Here is a 16,934-nt window from a genome sequence, read left to right as displayed (position 1 = left end):
CTAGATTCAAATACAGTTTTAAAAAGGTTTTTTTTCCCCCTCCAAATGAGATACGTCACTTACTGCCAGACTCCCATACTATAACAATCCTCCCGTCCTGCAAAATGCTCATAATGCTTCTACTTGGAGATACCCAAAATTACTTCCATGGCCCCAAAGGCAAACTTTTAAAACCCAGGGTGCATTTATCAAGGTCCCACAAAAGCCTATTGTTTTAAAGCAACTCGGGTATATAAAGAGCTCGCTCAACAATTCACTGAGATTCGGTTTGCTTGCCTCTGGCACCATCATGTGGCAAACACAGGATTTAGTCTTTTAAATAATCTAGTAAGCTTTCTTATAGAGACATCAGGTAAACAAACAGGAAAGAAGTGTCAACGCCAGCCTACAGCACCTAACTTGTAGGTTGAAGATTTATATGGCAGAATGCCACTGATGGTAAATGCACTGACAGCAAAACAGGGAGAGTTTGCATTTCACAAGAAGCGACCAACACATTTGAAATGGAATTCTAAACTTTTGCTATTATTTAAACACAAACATTTAAACAGCATCTTCTAAAGTAACTGACTGTACGCTCTCTGCAAACATGATATCAAGTCATTCAATAGTCAATTACATGGCTGAAGTTATATCAGGATAAAGAGTCAGGAGTGAAATATATATTTGACAGAACAAACAAGTGAAAGATCTTAAAGCAAGACAATACCAGGTCAACATCACTGAACATCACTATACTGCCTTCCCATACCATTTTTGTTGTGATTGATTTACATTCATTGTCCATGGCTAAGAAAAAGCACTTACTGCCCCGGTATTCCTCCTAAGACAACAGGTCACAAACATTCTCAACATTTCCATTTTGGCTTGAGCTTATTGCTCAGGTAGCTGATTTAAACTTAGGGACAACCAACCACTGTTTTCATCCTAACTGCAGAATTACTGTGTCCATTCTTCCCTCCCACCCAAGCAGTTATTTCCAACGATTACATCATTCTTGATGTTTTCAGGAGACTGGAAAGCCTATAATGTCATTGTGTCCCAGGTAGCAGAGTGGCCTCCAAGGAAAGAAACCAGGAAAGTCTGAGATGGTTCCAGCCAGCTCCTCAATGGGCCCACAACAGAACACAGCTGAGCCCATCAGCCACTCATGCTGCCTCCATGAAAGTGTTTTTAAGAAAGAGCAGAAAATGCTAGAGAGGGAGAGGGGGAAGAAAATAGAAGAGAACAGGGAGGCAGTGACCAAACAGAGAGGAGGAAGAAACAAAAAGGCCAGAGGAGCAGAAGAGTCCCATAAGGGAGCACGTGCACCCAGAGGAACCTCAGTGCTAAAGTACATGCCTCCCCAGGGGCAACACAGCCTACGGATAAGCCCACACTGAAGAACAGGGAAAGAGTAAGCAGCTTTAGGATACTTTTGCTGCTTGTTGGAGCCCACCCACAGAACTTGGAAAAGGGGTAAACAGTATTAGATACATTTAAAAAAATGGTGGAAATTAGTGCTTAGAGAAAAGCCAGAAGAAATCTGGCAACTCGCTTTGTTTACAGCAAGCCAGACCTATTTCTACAGTTCCTATCTTCCCTATCTACCCCTCCAAGAAAGACTACTAGAGTGGCATTCAGCTTTTAAATTGCTTCCTCAGACAGCTATCAAATATTCAGTTCTTTCTTGATATGTAGCAGAACAGATGCACAGACATCAAGTGACAAAGCCAATTAGCCTGAGAGCTAGAATTAGAATCAAATTTATCTTGTGATTCGTTCACAGAACCTAGCAACATATTTTTAGTGGAAATTAAAACAGATGTGTGAGTTGTACTCCAACGGTGAATAACAGTGAAAATGTTTTCTATCAATATGTACAGAAACATGAAAGACAAGACATCAAGAGGAAGAAAAACAAAAAGTACTCCACACTGAAAGCATTCTTACAATCTAAGGTGTGGCACTAAATTATTCCAGGTAATGTACATAGTAACGACAGTCAACAGACAAAGCAATTCTACAATGATAGTTGTCCACTACTCAGTAACAAGACAGCCCACATTTAATCCTATTTGAAACTACAGTTCATAGAAAACACTGATGTTTTTGAACTCTGAACACTTGAAAATAGAAAGTCATTAAAAGGCTTTAAACTTAAAAACACTCTATAAGCCTATAGACCTTTTCTTTTACTTCACCTTACACAAAGTCAACAACTATCCAAAGTCATCATTTTAAAAACCATGTATAGTAATTGTATTACTACCTGCAAAAGGCACTGGCAATAGCTGCACAATCCACAAATTTAGCCAGATCTGGACAATAACAATTGCCCACACAAGTGTAACGAAGTAAACATCACTTGTTTTCTTTTTTTTAAGAAAAGAACCAATCTCAGGTCTTTGTCTGTTCCCAGAAGAGGATGCAGAGGAGGGGAAAGATGAAGCTTGTGGAGGTGGAGCACCTTCTGTCGCACCTAAAACAAACAAAAGCAAAGAAGTGGAAGTTATCACATTAATCTTGACTGCAGAACAGAACATTGCTCCCTACAGCCAACTTATCCTGTTGTTGCCTTTTTCAATTCTTTGTAATTTCACTAAGTGACAGGGACAGCCTTGACAGTGATCTGTGTCTTGAAAAGCCAGAATGGGGCTGCAATAAGCTTTCCCCCATCACGCAACACCATGCTAGGCAGTATGGGGAGGAACAGAGAAGAGATGTGTGCCCCGGTGGCACAAGTTGTAGGAATACCGTGTTGCAACACTGGAGGCCCTGGGTTCAAATCCCCCTGTGGCGCAAGTGGTAGAAGTGCCGCTCTGCTACACAGAGGCTCAAATCCCGGGGAGTTGGACTCGATGATCTCTAAGGTCCCTTCCAATCTGCACGAGACTATGAGCCTCTAAGAGCACTCTTATTGCCATGCATTAATTGAGAGCTAAATGTACTTTCGCAAATAACCACAAAACTCTAGAAACCCCTGGAAAGCAGAATTTTTTGCCTTAAATATTTTGAAGTACTCAGAAAGAAACTCATTTTTTCTCAGAACTCATTTAAGCAGAAAAGCACATAAGTCAAAGAGGATGCTTATATCTTAGTACACTTTTTTGAATGCTCACATTATAAACACAGCACTCACTGTGATCCTGATTTGTCTAATGCAAGCACAGGTTAGTAGATAACAAACGCTGTCATTCATTTATAAACCAGGTAAAGATGAAGTTCAATTTGAAAATAAAGGTGAGGTGAAAGGTTAAGAACGAAGATGTTTAAGAATAAACAACAAATAGTAACTTCAGGTAAAAATACTATACCCAAATTAAAGTTCTTGTAAATGGAACAACCTCTTTCTGAGAACACCAGTATCAGCTTTTACTGCACCTCCATGCTTGGACACTTCAGGCAAAATGGGCAAGTTTCCCATACAACATTATATAAAAAACATTTACTGCCATGAAGGAAGAATGGGGATATAAGAAAACCTGAACAGCTCACAGCAGATAAGCAAAGAAAACTGGATTTGTTTCACATCAACAGCAATCACTTCCCCCCACGAAGAAAAACTGCTTTAGAAACTGTATTACAATATGCTGCACACATTTAAAATTAAACCACCACCACCACCAACAAAAAAACCTCCACACACTCCACACATGCAATTCACACCCCGCACACCTGATAAATGCTCTTCTGTGGTTTTAGAAATCTGCACTGGTCTTCCTACAAGAAAGGGGAACTACTTTTAAAGCTTATAAGCACTTTGCACACTTGCTAATACCACAGAACAGATGTACTGATTCAACTAACTGACAGACACTGGAAGATAACAGAAACATCAGCTGGTTGAAGGTAACTTATCTGGTGTATATTCCTAAAGGGGTTATAGGAGGCAGTCTGAAAGAAGGAGCTCAGCAAGCAGCCAAACACAGCAGGTGGCTCAGGTGGAGCACTTCTTAGCAAATCAGCTCATGTTTCTAACAGGTGAAGGCCAGCTCTCTCATATATCAACTACACTTTGGATAAAAAGAACCAAGGTATAATTCGTCACAAGGAGAAAGGAATTTACCTGTAAACAGAAGCTCTCCTAAAAAGACAGGCAATGTGTTACTGTTATAAGAATCACACAATGACCCGGGTTGGAAGGGACCTCAAGGATCATGAAGCTCCAACCCCCCTGCCTGGCAGGGCCACCAAACTTCCATGTTTACTAGATCAGGTTGCCCAGGGCCCCATCCAACCTGGCCTTGAACACCTCCAGGGATGGGGCATCCACAATGTCCTTGGGCAGCCTGTTCCAGTACCTCACCACATATAGAAATAGAGGCCTATCTTTACCCTATACCATGAAATTTAAAGAAGGGAAAAAAAGAACAAATGGATCAAGCTTATAATGCACTAAAGAAAGCAGCGCGTTCACAATTGAGAATTCTCCCCATCTATACAACTTGAGTCAACACCTTTTTTTTTTTTTCTTTTTTTCCAGAATTGTCATAATAAAAGTAAGAAGTAACTTGACAACAAGCAGAAACTCAAAGGGAAGACAATTCTAAAAGCCAAAATAAAAACAACGGAATCTAATTCAGAGAAGCCCTTGTCTCAAGATGAAAGTTATCTGATACTTTCTGCCCCAAAAGCACTTAGTACTGTCACTTTTATGAAAGAAGAAAAGAATATTACCCCTTCCAGCAACGAAAAGTGTGCTGGAATGTATTTTTTCTATAAAGAAAACTAAATAACAGCAACAATAACGCTGAATAGTACGAATTACAGTTTATCACTTAGTCTATGAACACATCACTTACTCTATGAACATAAGCAGACTACACAGAATGCAAAACACAGGTAGGAATAAGATGACAGGAAAAGAAAGAAGGCAGGGGAAATAAAAAAAAAAAAAAAAAAGGCTACAAAATTGGAAATCCTAAGATACAATAACTTTTCCAGAATACAGTTCTAAATTCTTTAAGCAAAACTGTACTGACACTGCCAACAACCTCATAGTATTCTTCCCATGCCAAACACATAGACTTCTTAGCGTCAGAACAGCCATTCAGGTGACTATATCATAGATTCACAGAAAGGCCTGGGTTAAAAAGGACCACAATGATCATCCCGTTTCAACCCCCTGCTATGCACAGGGTCGTCAACCAGCAGATCAGGCTGCCCAGAGCCACATCCAGCTTGGCCTTGAATGCCTCCAGAGATGTGAGCATCTACAACCTCTTTGGGAAACCTGTTCCAGTGCATCACCACCCTCTGGGTGGAAATGCTTCCTCCTAATCTCTAACCTAAACCACCTCGTCTTAGTTTAAAACCATTCCCCCTTGTCCCATCACCATCCACCCAGGCAAACAGCCATTCCTCCTCCTGTCTATGTGCTCCCTTCAAGTACTGGAAAGCCACAATGAGGTCTCCATGGAACCTTCGCTTCTGCGGGCTAAATAAGACCACTTCCCACAACCTTTCTTCCCAGGAGAGGTGCTCCAGCTCTCTGATCAACTTAGTGACCATCCTCTGGACCCATTCCAAGAAATTAAAACTAATGTGTAAGTTAAAAAAAGAAAAACAAAAACAATGAAGAAAACCATAACCATTTACACTACAGAACTGCGGGAGACTGCCTCTTAACCATATGTTCAAAGTCCAGGCAAAAAGTGCCTTCCAGAATTAAATATAAGAAAGAGCAATAAAAGAAAGCTGCCACACAATGCTCCATTCTGAAATTTCAGGATATGCCCATGGTATTCTGTATTTATTTTCATGATAGTCTTGCACAATGTAGAAATGAGGATGATAGAAGAGTAAGTTGTCTACAGTCATCCTTTTCATATTTAAAAAAACAAGTTTGTTTTCAAGTACAGTTTACACTGACATTAAAATCTGCAAGTGTTTGTTTCAACAAAACATTTTTGAAGAGATCAACTGTTTTTTTTATCCAACTGCTGAAGTAACTTTATAGTTTCCCAACAGCCACTCTTTAGACACTTTTAACACAGCGTGCTCAAGGGATTCTCTCTTGCACACTCAGTGTTTCCTCCTCTTCACAATTCCCTCATTACAGAAGATACAAAGAACATCCTGTCTTCAAGTAGACCACTCAGTCACAGTCAATTTCAAGTAGATGCTTTGGAAGTTTGTATTCTGTCAAGCCGAATGACCTGTTTCACAGGAAATTGATGAAACCTTCCAATTGTCAGGTCTCTATAATAGCTTATTTTTCAAGTATCCCACACCATTCCACAAAGGCCTACTCAGAAAAATGATGGTAAAGCTCAAATACAGTGATGGATATCTGAACATCCTCTTGGCAAGATTTTGAAGCCATTTCTTATATAGGCTTCTGTTGTGGCAAGTGAAATATCACGACTCCAGCTACATTATCAAGTAAACTCACTAAAGGAAAGACACATTCATCATGCCAGCCAAAAAAGAAAGCAAAGTTTTTTTGTTACTTTTGTAAAGAAATTTTATTCCTGTCTGTCTGTACCTGCTCCAGTTATATCTTGTAGCAGACAAGAAATCAAAAAGAACAGTAAACAAAGTAAATAAAATAATAAAGATGAGGAAAAAATGCCCTCACTTTGAAAATAGCATCTGCTATTTAGGTTTTTCTAGATGGACAGACAGACACACACTATAATCTGAAAGCTGGTTTTTATATATTTCCTTCTTAGCATTTTCTTCAAAACAGATAAATCACTTTGATAAAGTACAAATGTGCTATTTGGTTAGGAATGAAAAACAGAGGACCTATTTTGAAATTTGTTCTTTATTCCCTCCAATTTCATGCCGTCAGAGCAAATTTAAATGTCTTACAGAGAATTCAGTCACCTGAGGGTTGTGAGGAACGTTCATTACTGGATTCATCTTCTGTCACGGAAATTGCCATGGCAATTGTTGAAGCAGCAATGGAAATCATCTGACCAGGAAGCTCTGCCCCTGTAAAATATATATGTATGTAATTTAAAAACAAAACAAAAACGTCTTAATATGCTTTATGCATTTCTTGATATCCACTGAAGTTGTCAAGTAAAACAAATTATATGGATAGATACTGGTAGTTTTTAACATGTCTTATCTATAGTCAATGTTATCAAACACAAATGAGCGCTATTAATTTTAGTACTACAATACAACTGGAAGCAAGACACAAAGCAATTATTTACACTTCCCTTGCTAGTGAGCTGATACTGACAAAGTCATTTGAAGTTACTGACAGTTCAGTTAATCTAAAAATCAGCAGATAGTCAATTTTACTAACCAAGATGATGACGAGGTTCAGGAAAACAGCAAAACAGGACAGAAATTTCCTAAAGTAGCCATATAACTATTACTAGATAGGAACAGATGACGTTTATTTATATCCAAAATTGATTTGCAACTGGAGAAAATCATTTTAAGTCTAAACACAAACAGTAAAACATACATTAACCAGAAACGATTAGAAAGGGTAAGCTTGCTGGATGGAGTTGTCTCAATTTCTCTCACTGTACAGCAACAATAATGTAAAGATGGTAATGGTACAAGAGAGGTGGTAATAAATATCCAAAAGGTTATCTACAGGAAAAACTCACCCATATAGAAGCCTTCAGTCTGCTGGGAAACACTGAAGCAATCTCCACCAAGGAGCAATCTCCAAGACATGCTGCCTTAGTGGTGGTCAGCCCTTAAATGAGGTCTAGAGGAGGCGGAGTCAAGCTCCACCCCTTCCAGGAGCACAGCTAAATTACTCTCACCTGTGCTCCCACAGCTGACCAGACACTTGCCTCAGCTGATTAATCAGAGGTTCAGGCTGTGATTACCAGTTTCCCATACACTCACACACAACATTACAGGAGCTACTAAATCCATACTGATCCTTCCTTTCTAAATTAGCATTTGATTCCCTATTTCCTGGGCTTTCTTTATTCTTGAGGCTACATACAGGATTCACAAACGTTTAATTATAGAAATATATGCTAAACTGTAGTTACAGGTGCTTGATAATGAGTCACTGCTTTGCCACAAAAAGGAAACTATGCATTTCAAAGATTTTCTGTAGAGAACTGGAGATTCACTTCAGCACACATAAACCACTTTTATTTCAAAGTACTAAAATCTTCCAGTAAATTCTTCCAATTCACATGATACTGAATTCACAGCAATACAATCCCGATTCTTGACTTCACAGATCCTCTGCCTCCATTACGAAAGAAACAGAGAACCATTTCTTACCAGAAGACTCCTCTCCATTCTGCTGTTCATGCAACATGCCTACAGTCATCAGAACAACTATAACCAGGAACACAGGAATTCTCCAGGAACCTGCCACAGAAGCTGAAAAATATGATATTTTAGACAACCACAAAAATTAAGAGTATTAATAATCACTGTACTTAAGAAAATCAAGGTAAGCGCTCCACTACCAAAGAAAAATCTAGGCAGAAACTAAGTGTCATAAAACTAATATGATTCCTGCATTCCCATGGAGGAATAGGAAAAGCAGGTGAGCAAGTTTCTCTATTAATAAGCCAAGCTATTACCATTTCTAATGTCACTGATGACCCTAAACTATGCTAATAAAGTTACATTAAGATACACATGAGGTAAAAGCTTTTTAGAAATCAGAGGCAAGCTAAATTCCCTTTCCTAAAAATTTTTTTTAAATATGGATTTATTTTAGATCTCTAGAATGGTTATCAAGCAGTGCCTTCCTGGGTTTCAACATTTCATGTAGTATTTCCAGAAAATACGTGACTACAAAACATAAAGTAATGCAAAATCACTATCTGCAGCTACAGACTTCAGCAAAGAACGCCTATGTGCTCATCACAATACCTGAAAATTGCTGTTGAAGCAAAGTAAATCACGAAATATATTCTGAAATCCTTCACCATTATAGCCTTTTATTATTTGCATAACACTGTCACCATAAAATCATGTGATAATGTAATCCGATATTATTAAATATGTAAAACCAATTACTATAGTCATACTTTCTACTATAATCTTATATTTGCATTACAGATTACACAGACTACTGATAAATTTATTTGCTACCGTTGAAATAGACTTGCTTAATGACTGCTGACACAGATGGGCTTTCTTGCTCCTAGTACTACTATTAAATGTATTCTACATACAGACACACTAGAAATATAACTTGTTACTCACCTAAGTGAAAGAGCAGCATGATCCACACAGGGACAGAAACTGCTTTCAGGTAGCGCTCGGTGCTTACATTCCACTTGAATGAAACCATCAACAGGTAACCAACTACCAATGTCCATATCTGCAAGAAAAAAGGCACATAGTTATGTACACATACAGAGTACAGTTTTAACCGCATGCACACACACCCCTAGTTGGTCTAGTGAAAAGTTTGATGTCAGGTTCCAATTCCGAAACACGGGCTTCTTAAAGAAGGATCAAGCACAGGACTTCGGCCTGCATGCAAGAGGAGTGTGCAAAGCTGGTGTGAAGTGTAAGGAGATAAGGCCACACATGCCTTTGGCCTGACATCAGTAAAATCTGAATGTGAGGAGGAAGACACTCTTTGCTTCACAGAAACCCTTTAGGAGGTTACCCAGCAGAGTCCAAGCACCTACTCTGGAACTACCAGGGAAAGATCTGTGTCTAAATGACATAGGGCCAGCAGCAGCACCAGTGGGGCTTTAAGGGGACAAAGAGCCAGCAGAGCACCAGCTAGTCCACCATAGCACAACTTGCCTGTTTCTGTGCTCCAGCTCAAAGAAATAATGAAATAATGGGTCTTTATACCAAAGACCATCATTAAGAAGGACAATAAAAACAACAATGCTGCTCCCCAGCAGCTTTCACGCACAAAAGTCATGACTTTAAAATAACTTGTCACATGGAATTTTATCAAAACTCATTCAACTGAAGCCATAAAATGCTTCTGAAGTAACAAATCAAGTACCATCATTCTGGTTATGCTGCTTGTAAAAAGCAGGTATAAATCTCTTTATCAGGTTAATGACAAGAGAGAATTCTATAATTAATCTTGAAACGAAGACTTTAAGCTTGAAAATGTAAAAAAGAAGAAAGCAGAAACCATAAAATTTTGCAGGAAATAGATGATACACAGTAGAAGAGGTGAAATACGAATGATTAAAACCTATAAAGCCTCAATCTATTTAATAAGAATACATCTCATATGTATGAGGTATTTCTGCCCCAAATTCAACATTCTGACTCCCTATCCACAACCAGTTGAGAAAACCTTTGAATTCCCATTCATAAATTCATAAATCCCAACAAAGCTTGAACAGAGCTGCTATTAACTGCATTTGCTGAATCAGGCTTCACTGCCAAAGCTAAGAATGCACTGGCAAAGATAGAGAACAAGCAATTAGGCAGAACAGCAGAACACAGTGAAAGAGCATTCACCTCTATTCTGCTTTATGGCATGGAAGAGGCAGAGCCCCAGTGAAGGGGACAGCTCCAGCCAGCAAAGACTAAAGCCTAAAACTTATTACAAGTCCTAGGCACTAAGATTTAAAATAAATAAGAAATCAGCATTGGCCCACAGCAGCGTGATAAAGGCAATATAGGTTTCTAATCAAATTCATCCAGAAGTCATATTACAGCACAACTGCAAGAGAGAACTCAGTTCCAAGACAACGACCTCTCTTCAAAAGGGCTGACAATAGCAGGACACGGGGAAATGGTTTTAAGTTAAAAGAGGGAAGATTTAGGTTGGATGTTAGGGGGAAGTTCTTCACTAGGAGAGTGGTTAGGCCCTGGAACAGGCTGCCCAGGGAGGTTGTGGATGCCCTGTCCTTGGAGGTGTTCAAGGCCAGGTTGGACGGGGCCCTGGGCAACCTGATCTAGTAAATGTGTATGTTTGGTGGCCCTGCCAGGCAGGGGGGTTGGAACTACATGATCCTTGAGGTCCCTTCCAACCCGGGTCATTCCGTGATTCTGTGTGATTCTGTAATGCACTTTTCCTTAACATCAGCCATACATCTGTGTGATGCATATTCCACTGGAGACCATTTTTAACTTTCAGTGAGAAATTACCTGCAATGGACACTGTAAGTTCAATCAATTAGACTTTCCAATGAAAAATAAACCAAGAGTGGGAGCCTCTGGTTAACAGCCAACAAACTAAAACATGCTCCATTGCCTTTAGCCATGCACGTAGCTGAACTAAGCTAGTGCATGTGGGTTTTGCTGTTGAATATTTACTCCTGTTCTGTTCATCAGTGCTCATTTCTAAAAGCTCAGCAAATGACCCAAGCAGAAGCATCCTTAATTTCTATCGATTAGAGAGAAAGAGATTAGTTTTGAATAAATGAGTCATTATGTTTTCGAAATCAAACAGTAACAACCCCCCAACGCCTGTAAATGAACTGTGAGGCCTTCTGGCTGGTTCAAGAGGTTTCACCTCAATGATACAGTGATCATCTCACCACCAGTTCACCTTACAGCAAAGCACCTCTCAAAACTCAGTAGTGCTTCCCTATGCTGCAAGGGATGCACTGAATGGGATCCGGGGTAGACGCCTTCTAACAATTCACGGCTGAAAGCAGCTGACAGAGCGAATTAACTTACATTGACAAAGACCAGGATTTTATCCCTTCCTAACTTGGCAACAGTTTGTTTCTGATTTCTGGAATTTTCTGTTTATTTAACCCTTTAAGTGACTGTTACATAATTTTCCCCCTTTTCCTTCCCTGAATGGTCTCTAAACATTTTGGCTATAAGAATAATAACGGCCTCTTTCTTATTACATGGCCACTGCAACAACTGTCTCCATGGAAATGAAGAATAAAGGATACTGTCCTTTCACTGAAATTAAGTTTAGCAGTGGATACACAAGCCATGCTAACCCGCAATGCACACAGATGTGATTTATGCAAGTACAGTTAACCAGGTAACACACACTATACAGATACTGCAAAACACATCAGCTGCTGTTAACCATTTATTAAACAGAAGTCAGTCACAGATGCCTTTCACCATCTACTCTACATTTTAAATGCTTATTCAATCTCAATATTTACACATATTAACAACCCCCCTATATGAGCTCTCTCTTACTCCTCAACTCTTTACAATGAACTCCACTTTTTATTTCCACAGCGCATTCTTGACAGCAGCAGGTTAATCTTTAAGACTTTACGACTGAGTTCACTTAATACTTTACTGTTAGCAAAAGCAGTGCTTCCCTTCTCTCCTACTGATGGCGATGTAGGAGAGTATCACCTCTCCTACACATCATACGATTATCACTTGCTTTCAAAATCAAATCACAGATCAACAGGACAGGGGGATGTTTCCAAGCAAGCTGTCTCAAGCGTATACATACCTAGGTCTCATACAAATCCCTATAAGAAAAGGGTATTTCATCAGTTTAGGATTTGGCAATCAGCAGCAGCCATCCCACACGTATGGAGCCTTCTCAGGCACTCCATGCTTGTTTTGCAAGCTTTAAAGCAGCGTTACGCCAGATGATGCCAGCTGACAAAGAGATCTTGAGACATGATTTCTAACCTCTCCGTCCTCACTAGCAAAGGAACGAGCGATGGCAAAAGCTGAGCAGAAAAGTACGTTCTTAAGAACTGAATCCACGAAAGGCCTTACACTCACGACTAAACGCCAACTCTTTGCCATGACAAACATGTTTCCTTTATCTAATCGAAAAAGTTTTTCTAAACGAGAAAATAGATAACAAGGTAAGCGAGGAATTGCAGACCCATCATTTTTATCCCAGTTTTCAGAATCAAAAATTAATTTTACAATGCTCTTCTGTTTCTTCCACAGTACACAAGACCTCACAACATGCAGAGTAAGCAGAAAGAAAGCAAAACAGACCTTCAGTTCAGAGGGAGTTTTTGTCCAGCAGACACAAAGACCACAAAACATAACCAAACCAAATTCCTACACAGGGAATGCTACCAACCACTTAAGAGCAAACTCATCCTCCCCTTCGCTAAGGAAACCTTCGTTACTGAGAATTCCAATTGACAGGAGTGAAAATGAGCTCCAAACTTCTGCAGCACACAACCCCGACCATCAGTTTTTATGACATGATTCCCTATTCATTGTTCTGAAGAAACAAAACTCTGAATACTTCAACAACGTCAAACGCACAGGTCAGTTCTGTGTTATTTCAGAGCCTTAGAATAAGATTTAACAGCAGTGTTTGCACTCACATGCAAACTTCTCAGGCTAGGGGACTCAAAGGTGCATTGGATGATGTTTAATGTCCCTTTCAAACCAAACCATTCTACGATAACAATGGATATTTTAAATACTACCTAAGCAAGTAAGTGACATTGTGATTTCTTCAAATAAAGTGCAAGCGATTGTACACCTGAATTATTCCTTGTACTACCCTCATGGGAATAGAAACCTGCAGCAGTTCTGCTTCTAGAACCCCCAGTTACAACATATAACCATTTAAATGCCTCAGATTTTAACATGCCATGACTGCTAAACCAGATGAAGCAGAAGCCTGGTGCTCAGCAAGATTCCAGCTCTCTGAAGCCACTCAATTAGGAACTTACAATTGGAATTCTAAGTCAGGCAGGAACTGACCTTCAAAATCAATACCGTCACGCACGAGTTAAAAGCATTTTCTGAGTCTTCTGCAACATTTCCTGTGCCGTGAATGTAAGGAAATCCATTAGACTCAGATACAGAAACCTGCAGCGATGGGTGCTAACACTTCCCTCCTACAGTTCACGTTTCCTATTTCAATGGGAAAACTACTTACGAGAATCTTTGTTTAAAAAAAAGCTATTCAGGAATTGAATTTCTTCTCCAGAGAGTGTTTCATGATGCCACTTTAACCAGAGATGGATCTTTAATTTACCTTAACTTCTTCCTCTTGTTTTATTCCACAGAGCACAGCTGACGTTTTAGTGGTCAGTTCTATACCAACACTCCTTTCAGAAGTGGAAAAAAACAAACAATATCATGTTCAAATAATAAATAGCAAAAAATATCCATCTTTACACGGCATTCATCATTAGGCTCAAGATTTGCGTCACGTTTAATCCTCGAGTTGCACTTCATGCACGTAAATCTAAACAGACTAATATGCCTTTTCGGAATAGCTGAGACCTGGAGGGTTCTCCCAGAGCTGAGGTGGGTGTGGAAGGGAAAAGGTGGAAAACACTACAAACAACCTAGTCTTTTCCTGCCTCTCTCCATCCTGTTTTAAATAGGACACGTGGTTTCTACAAAATCATCTCTACCAAGTTGTGACTTGGTAATATAGACTTGGTAAATATAGACGCTTTCTCTTCTCCACGAGTGATCCCCAACAGCACTACAGAAGCAGAACGTTATAGATGCCTGCATCTCCAAACATTTGTCAGGTAGCACATTTGAGTATTTCAGACTGCAAGGGATGCCTTAAGGACTGCTGACACCTAGTGCCAGCACAATGGTGTTAGCCCTGGTGGATGTCTTTGATAGCTCCCTGAAAAGGAGAATTATACAGTTGACAGGCTAAGACATAGAGCACCTTTTTAGGCAATACTCCATCCAATGTACTGGTCACAGAAAACTGTATTTCCAGATTTGCCCAATGCTGCAGCTAAGAAAGGACCAATTCAGTCCTGTTACTGCATGCTACCAGCATAAAACGAGCCATACCTCATACATTCAGATATAGCTCAGCTGACAGTTTCAGAGACCTACAGTTCATGCTATAGACATGTTTCTGAATCTCATCAATAACTTACAACAAAACACGGATGAAAGATCAGCCATAGGTGAAAGATCTTGACAGCCCCATAACCAAATTCACTCTGGAGAATCCTGCCTTTTATTACCACATCGGATTGAATTTACTCAGAAGATGAACTGCAGAGTCGGTGTAGAATGTCCGTATAATTCATTTCATCTGCTGGGACGTTTACAGAAAACAAACCATTTCCTAAATAAACATCAGCATTTGACTCCTAGAGAATAAATAAATAAACAAACAGAACCACCTGTATGGTGCTGCAACTGTAGAACATCACCATAAAGTAACTTGAATTGCTGACATAAAGCAGAAAAAAGTCCTGTACCTTCATCTAGAGCTGGACACAAGATCCCTCTTACAAAACTACAGAGGACACAACAGTCCAAGATTAGTCTTTAAACACGAGAACCTGGAGAACAACTACACTGACATTGGTATAGCATATAAACAGGTATGAACACATGCTCTAAGTAACAGGCCCAGCAGTCTCATAACTGGAGAGTCTACTAACAAATGTATAGAAGATACCTGGCTGAGCAGAGGAAAATCACAGAAGGGAGTGCCGAGGTTCTTTCTTGTAGTGTCTCAAGAAGATAATTGGGCAGCGTCACACCTCCATAAACAGTGACTCCAGCACCTCCCCGGGCAGCTTATCCCAATGCCTCACCACTCTTTCAGCAAATGAATGTTTCCTACTTGCCCAACTTGAACCTCCTCTGGCGCAACTTCAAGCCATCACCTTGAGTCCTAGCACAAGCTCACTTAGCCGGCTACAGGTTTGCTTAAGGAAGACCAACCTTAGCTCTTCTGATATTAGCCCCGCATCCCAAGGCTTGGGATGAGAGGCTTATTAGCCTCCCAAGGAACTTGAGGCTCTAAGTTCTGGGAACTTACTTTCTTCTTCCCAATTAGAATCTTACGGTATTTCGTTGAACAGAAAGGTCGCTTTAGAAACACCATTACAAAGCAGAAGAATCAGACTCAGCTGAACAAACCTGCGGTGAGCAAGTACAGCCATGGGGTAGTGCACTTCAGCCACAGTTACTTAACATCTCCTGGTAGCCTTCTACACACCAGAGTGATTAACCAAGTCCAAATAAGGGACTGGACTTAGCCAAGCCACGCAGCCTAGCAACAACACATCTACATTAGACGTTCGCCAATCCACAGGGAAGTCTGAAGCTTAGCAAGGTAATGGCACAGCAACTAACCCAAACTTCCAGTCAGTACCGACGAGTCACGCTTGTGTCCCCCAACAGCTTTGCTGCAGGTAAATAGAAACGCTGATAACTTGTCTGCTTGTAAAAAGAGAATGCCAAGCTGTCCTGCCTACTCAGTCTTAACCGTACAAGTATGTGAGAACTAAACGCATCTCCCCGACACTTCCCAGCACACGACGACCCTTCAGAGCAGAAAGCCACTCACATCTCTATCATTTTCACACACCCTCCATCCCATCCATTCTACAGCAGAAACACACAGGGAGTATAACATCTCAAACCACCCTGCGGGACACCCGGGAGCACACAGCCTCGTAGCGCTCCCACCGCCCGCCTTACGGTCCGCGCAACAAGTGAGATGGCGCCGGGCCTCGCCCAGCCCCTCTGCCGCCCCTTCCTCCCTCCGTCCCCGCACTCACCCACTGGCTGCTGAAGTAGTCCAGCCCCTGGCAGATGAAGCGGGCGGCCTGTGCCAGCAGCACCTGCACGCCCAGCGAGCTGCCCAGGCAGTACAGCCCGTAGAGCAGCGGCCCTCCGGCGCCCAGCAGCAGCAGGAGCCGCCGCCTCCGCAGCACCTGCTCGCCCAGCGCCTCCACGCCGTAGTTGGCGAAGCAGAGGGGCAGCAGCAGCGCGGCCAGCAGCACGGGCGTGCGGGAGCGCTGCAGGCGGCACAACCAGCGGCGGCCCAGCGCCGTCAGCGAGCTCTTGAAGGGGTGCAGGAAGGTGCCGCACAGCACGGCCCACAGCAGCGGCCGCAGGAAGGCCTCCAGGATGAAGTAGACCAGCACGGCGGCCCCGCAGCACAGCCCCGCGAACAGCAGCGCGCCCGTGTTGTAGAAGGCCTGCTTGATCGGCTTCTCCAGCCGCGGCAGCGACATCCCCGCCGCTCCGGCCGGGCCGCCCAGCGGCAACCGCGGTACGGCCGCAGGCGCGCCCTCCGCCCCGCCGGGGGAGCCGCCCGGCCGCCGCCCCTCCGCCGCAGGGACCGCCGCGGACTCTCCGCCGTCAGCCATGGCGCCCGCCCCAAG

At 41.6% G+C, this 16,934-nt stretch overlaps 1 protein-coding gene across 5 annotated transcripts in view; it reads right to left on the bottom strand.

Annotated features, from left to right (window-relative positions):
- The window catches only part of TMEM245 (transmembrane protein 245), a 73,915-nt gene extending 56,981 nt beyond the window's left edge, over positions 1–16,934 (bottom strand). For all 5 annotated transcript variants that reach the window (XM_015854299.1, XM_015854300.1, XM_015854301.2 and 2 more), the window contains exons 1-5: positions 16,326–16,934; positions 9,136–9,253; positions 8,197–8,298; positions 6,814–6,921; positions 2,252–2,461 (exon numbers count right to left, since the gene is read on the bottom strand). In XM_015854299.1, coding sequence (XP_015709785.1) covers positions 2,252–2,461; positions 6,814–6,921; positions 8,197–8,298; positions 9,136–9,253; positions 16,326–16,919 — 1,132 coding nt within the window. In that variant the 5' untranslated portion in view covers positions 16,920–16,934. The remainder of the gene's footprint in view (positions 1–2,251; positions 2,462–6,813; positions 6,922–8,196; positions 8,299–9,135; positions 9,254–16,325) is intronic.

This window comes from Coturnix japonica, chromosome 2 (genome assembly GCF_001577835.2).
Source record: "Coturnix japonica isolate 7356 chromosome 2, Coturnix japonica 2.1, whole genome shotgun sequence".
Classification (NCBI taxonomy): domain Eukaryota; kingdom Metazoa; phylum Chordata; class Aves; order Galliformes; family Phasianidae; genus Coturnix; species Coturnix japonica.
The sequence above is the reverse complement of the archived record's forward strand: the minus strand, read 5'-3'. Positions and strand labels throughout refer to the sequence as shown.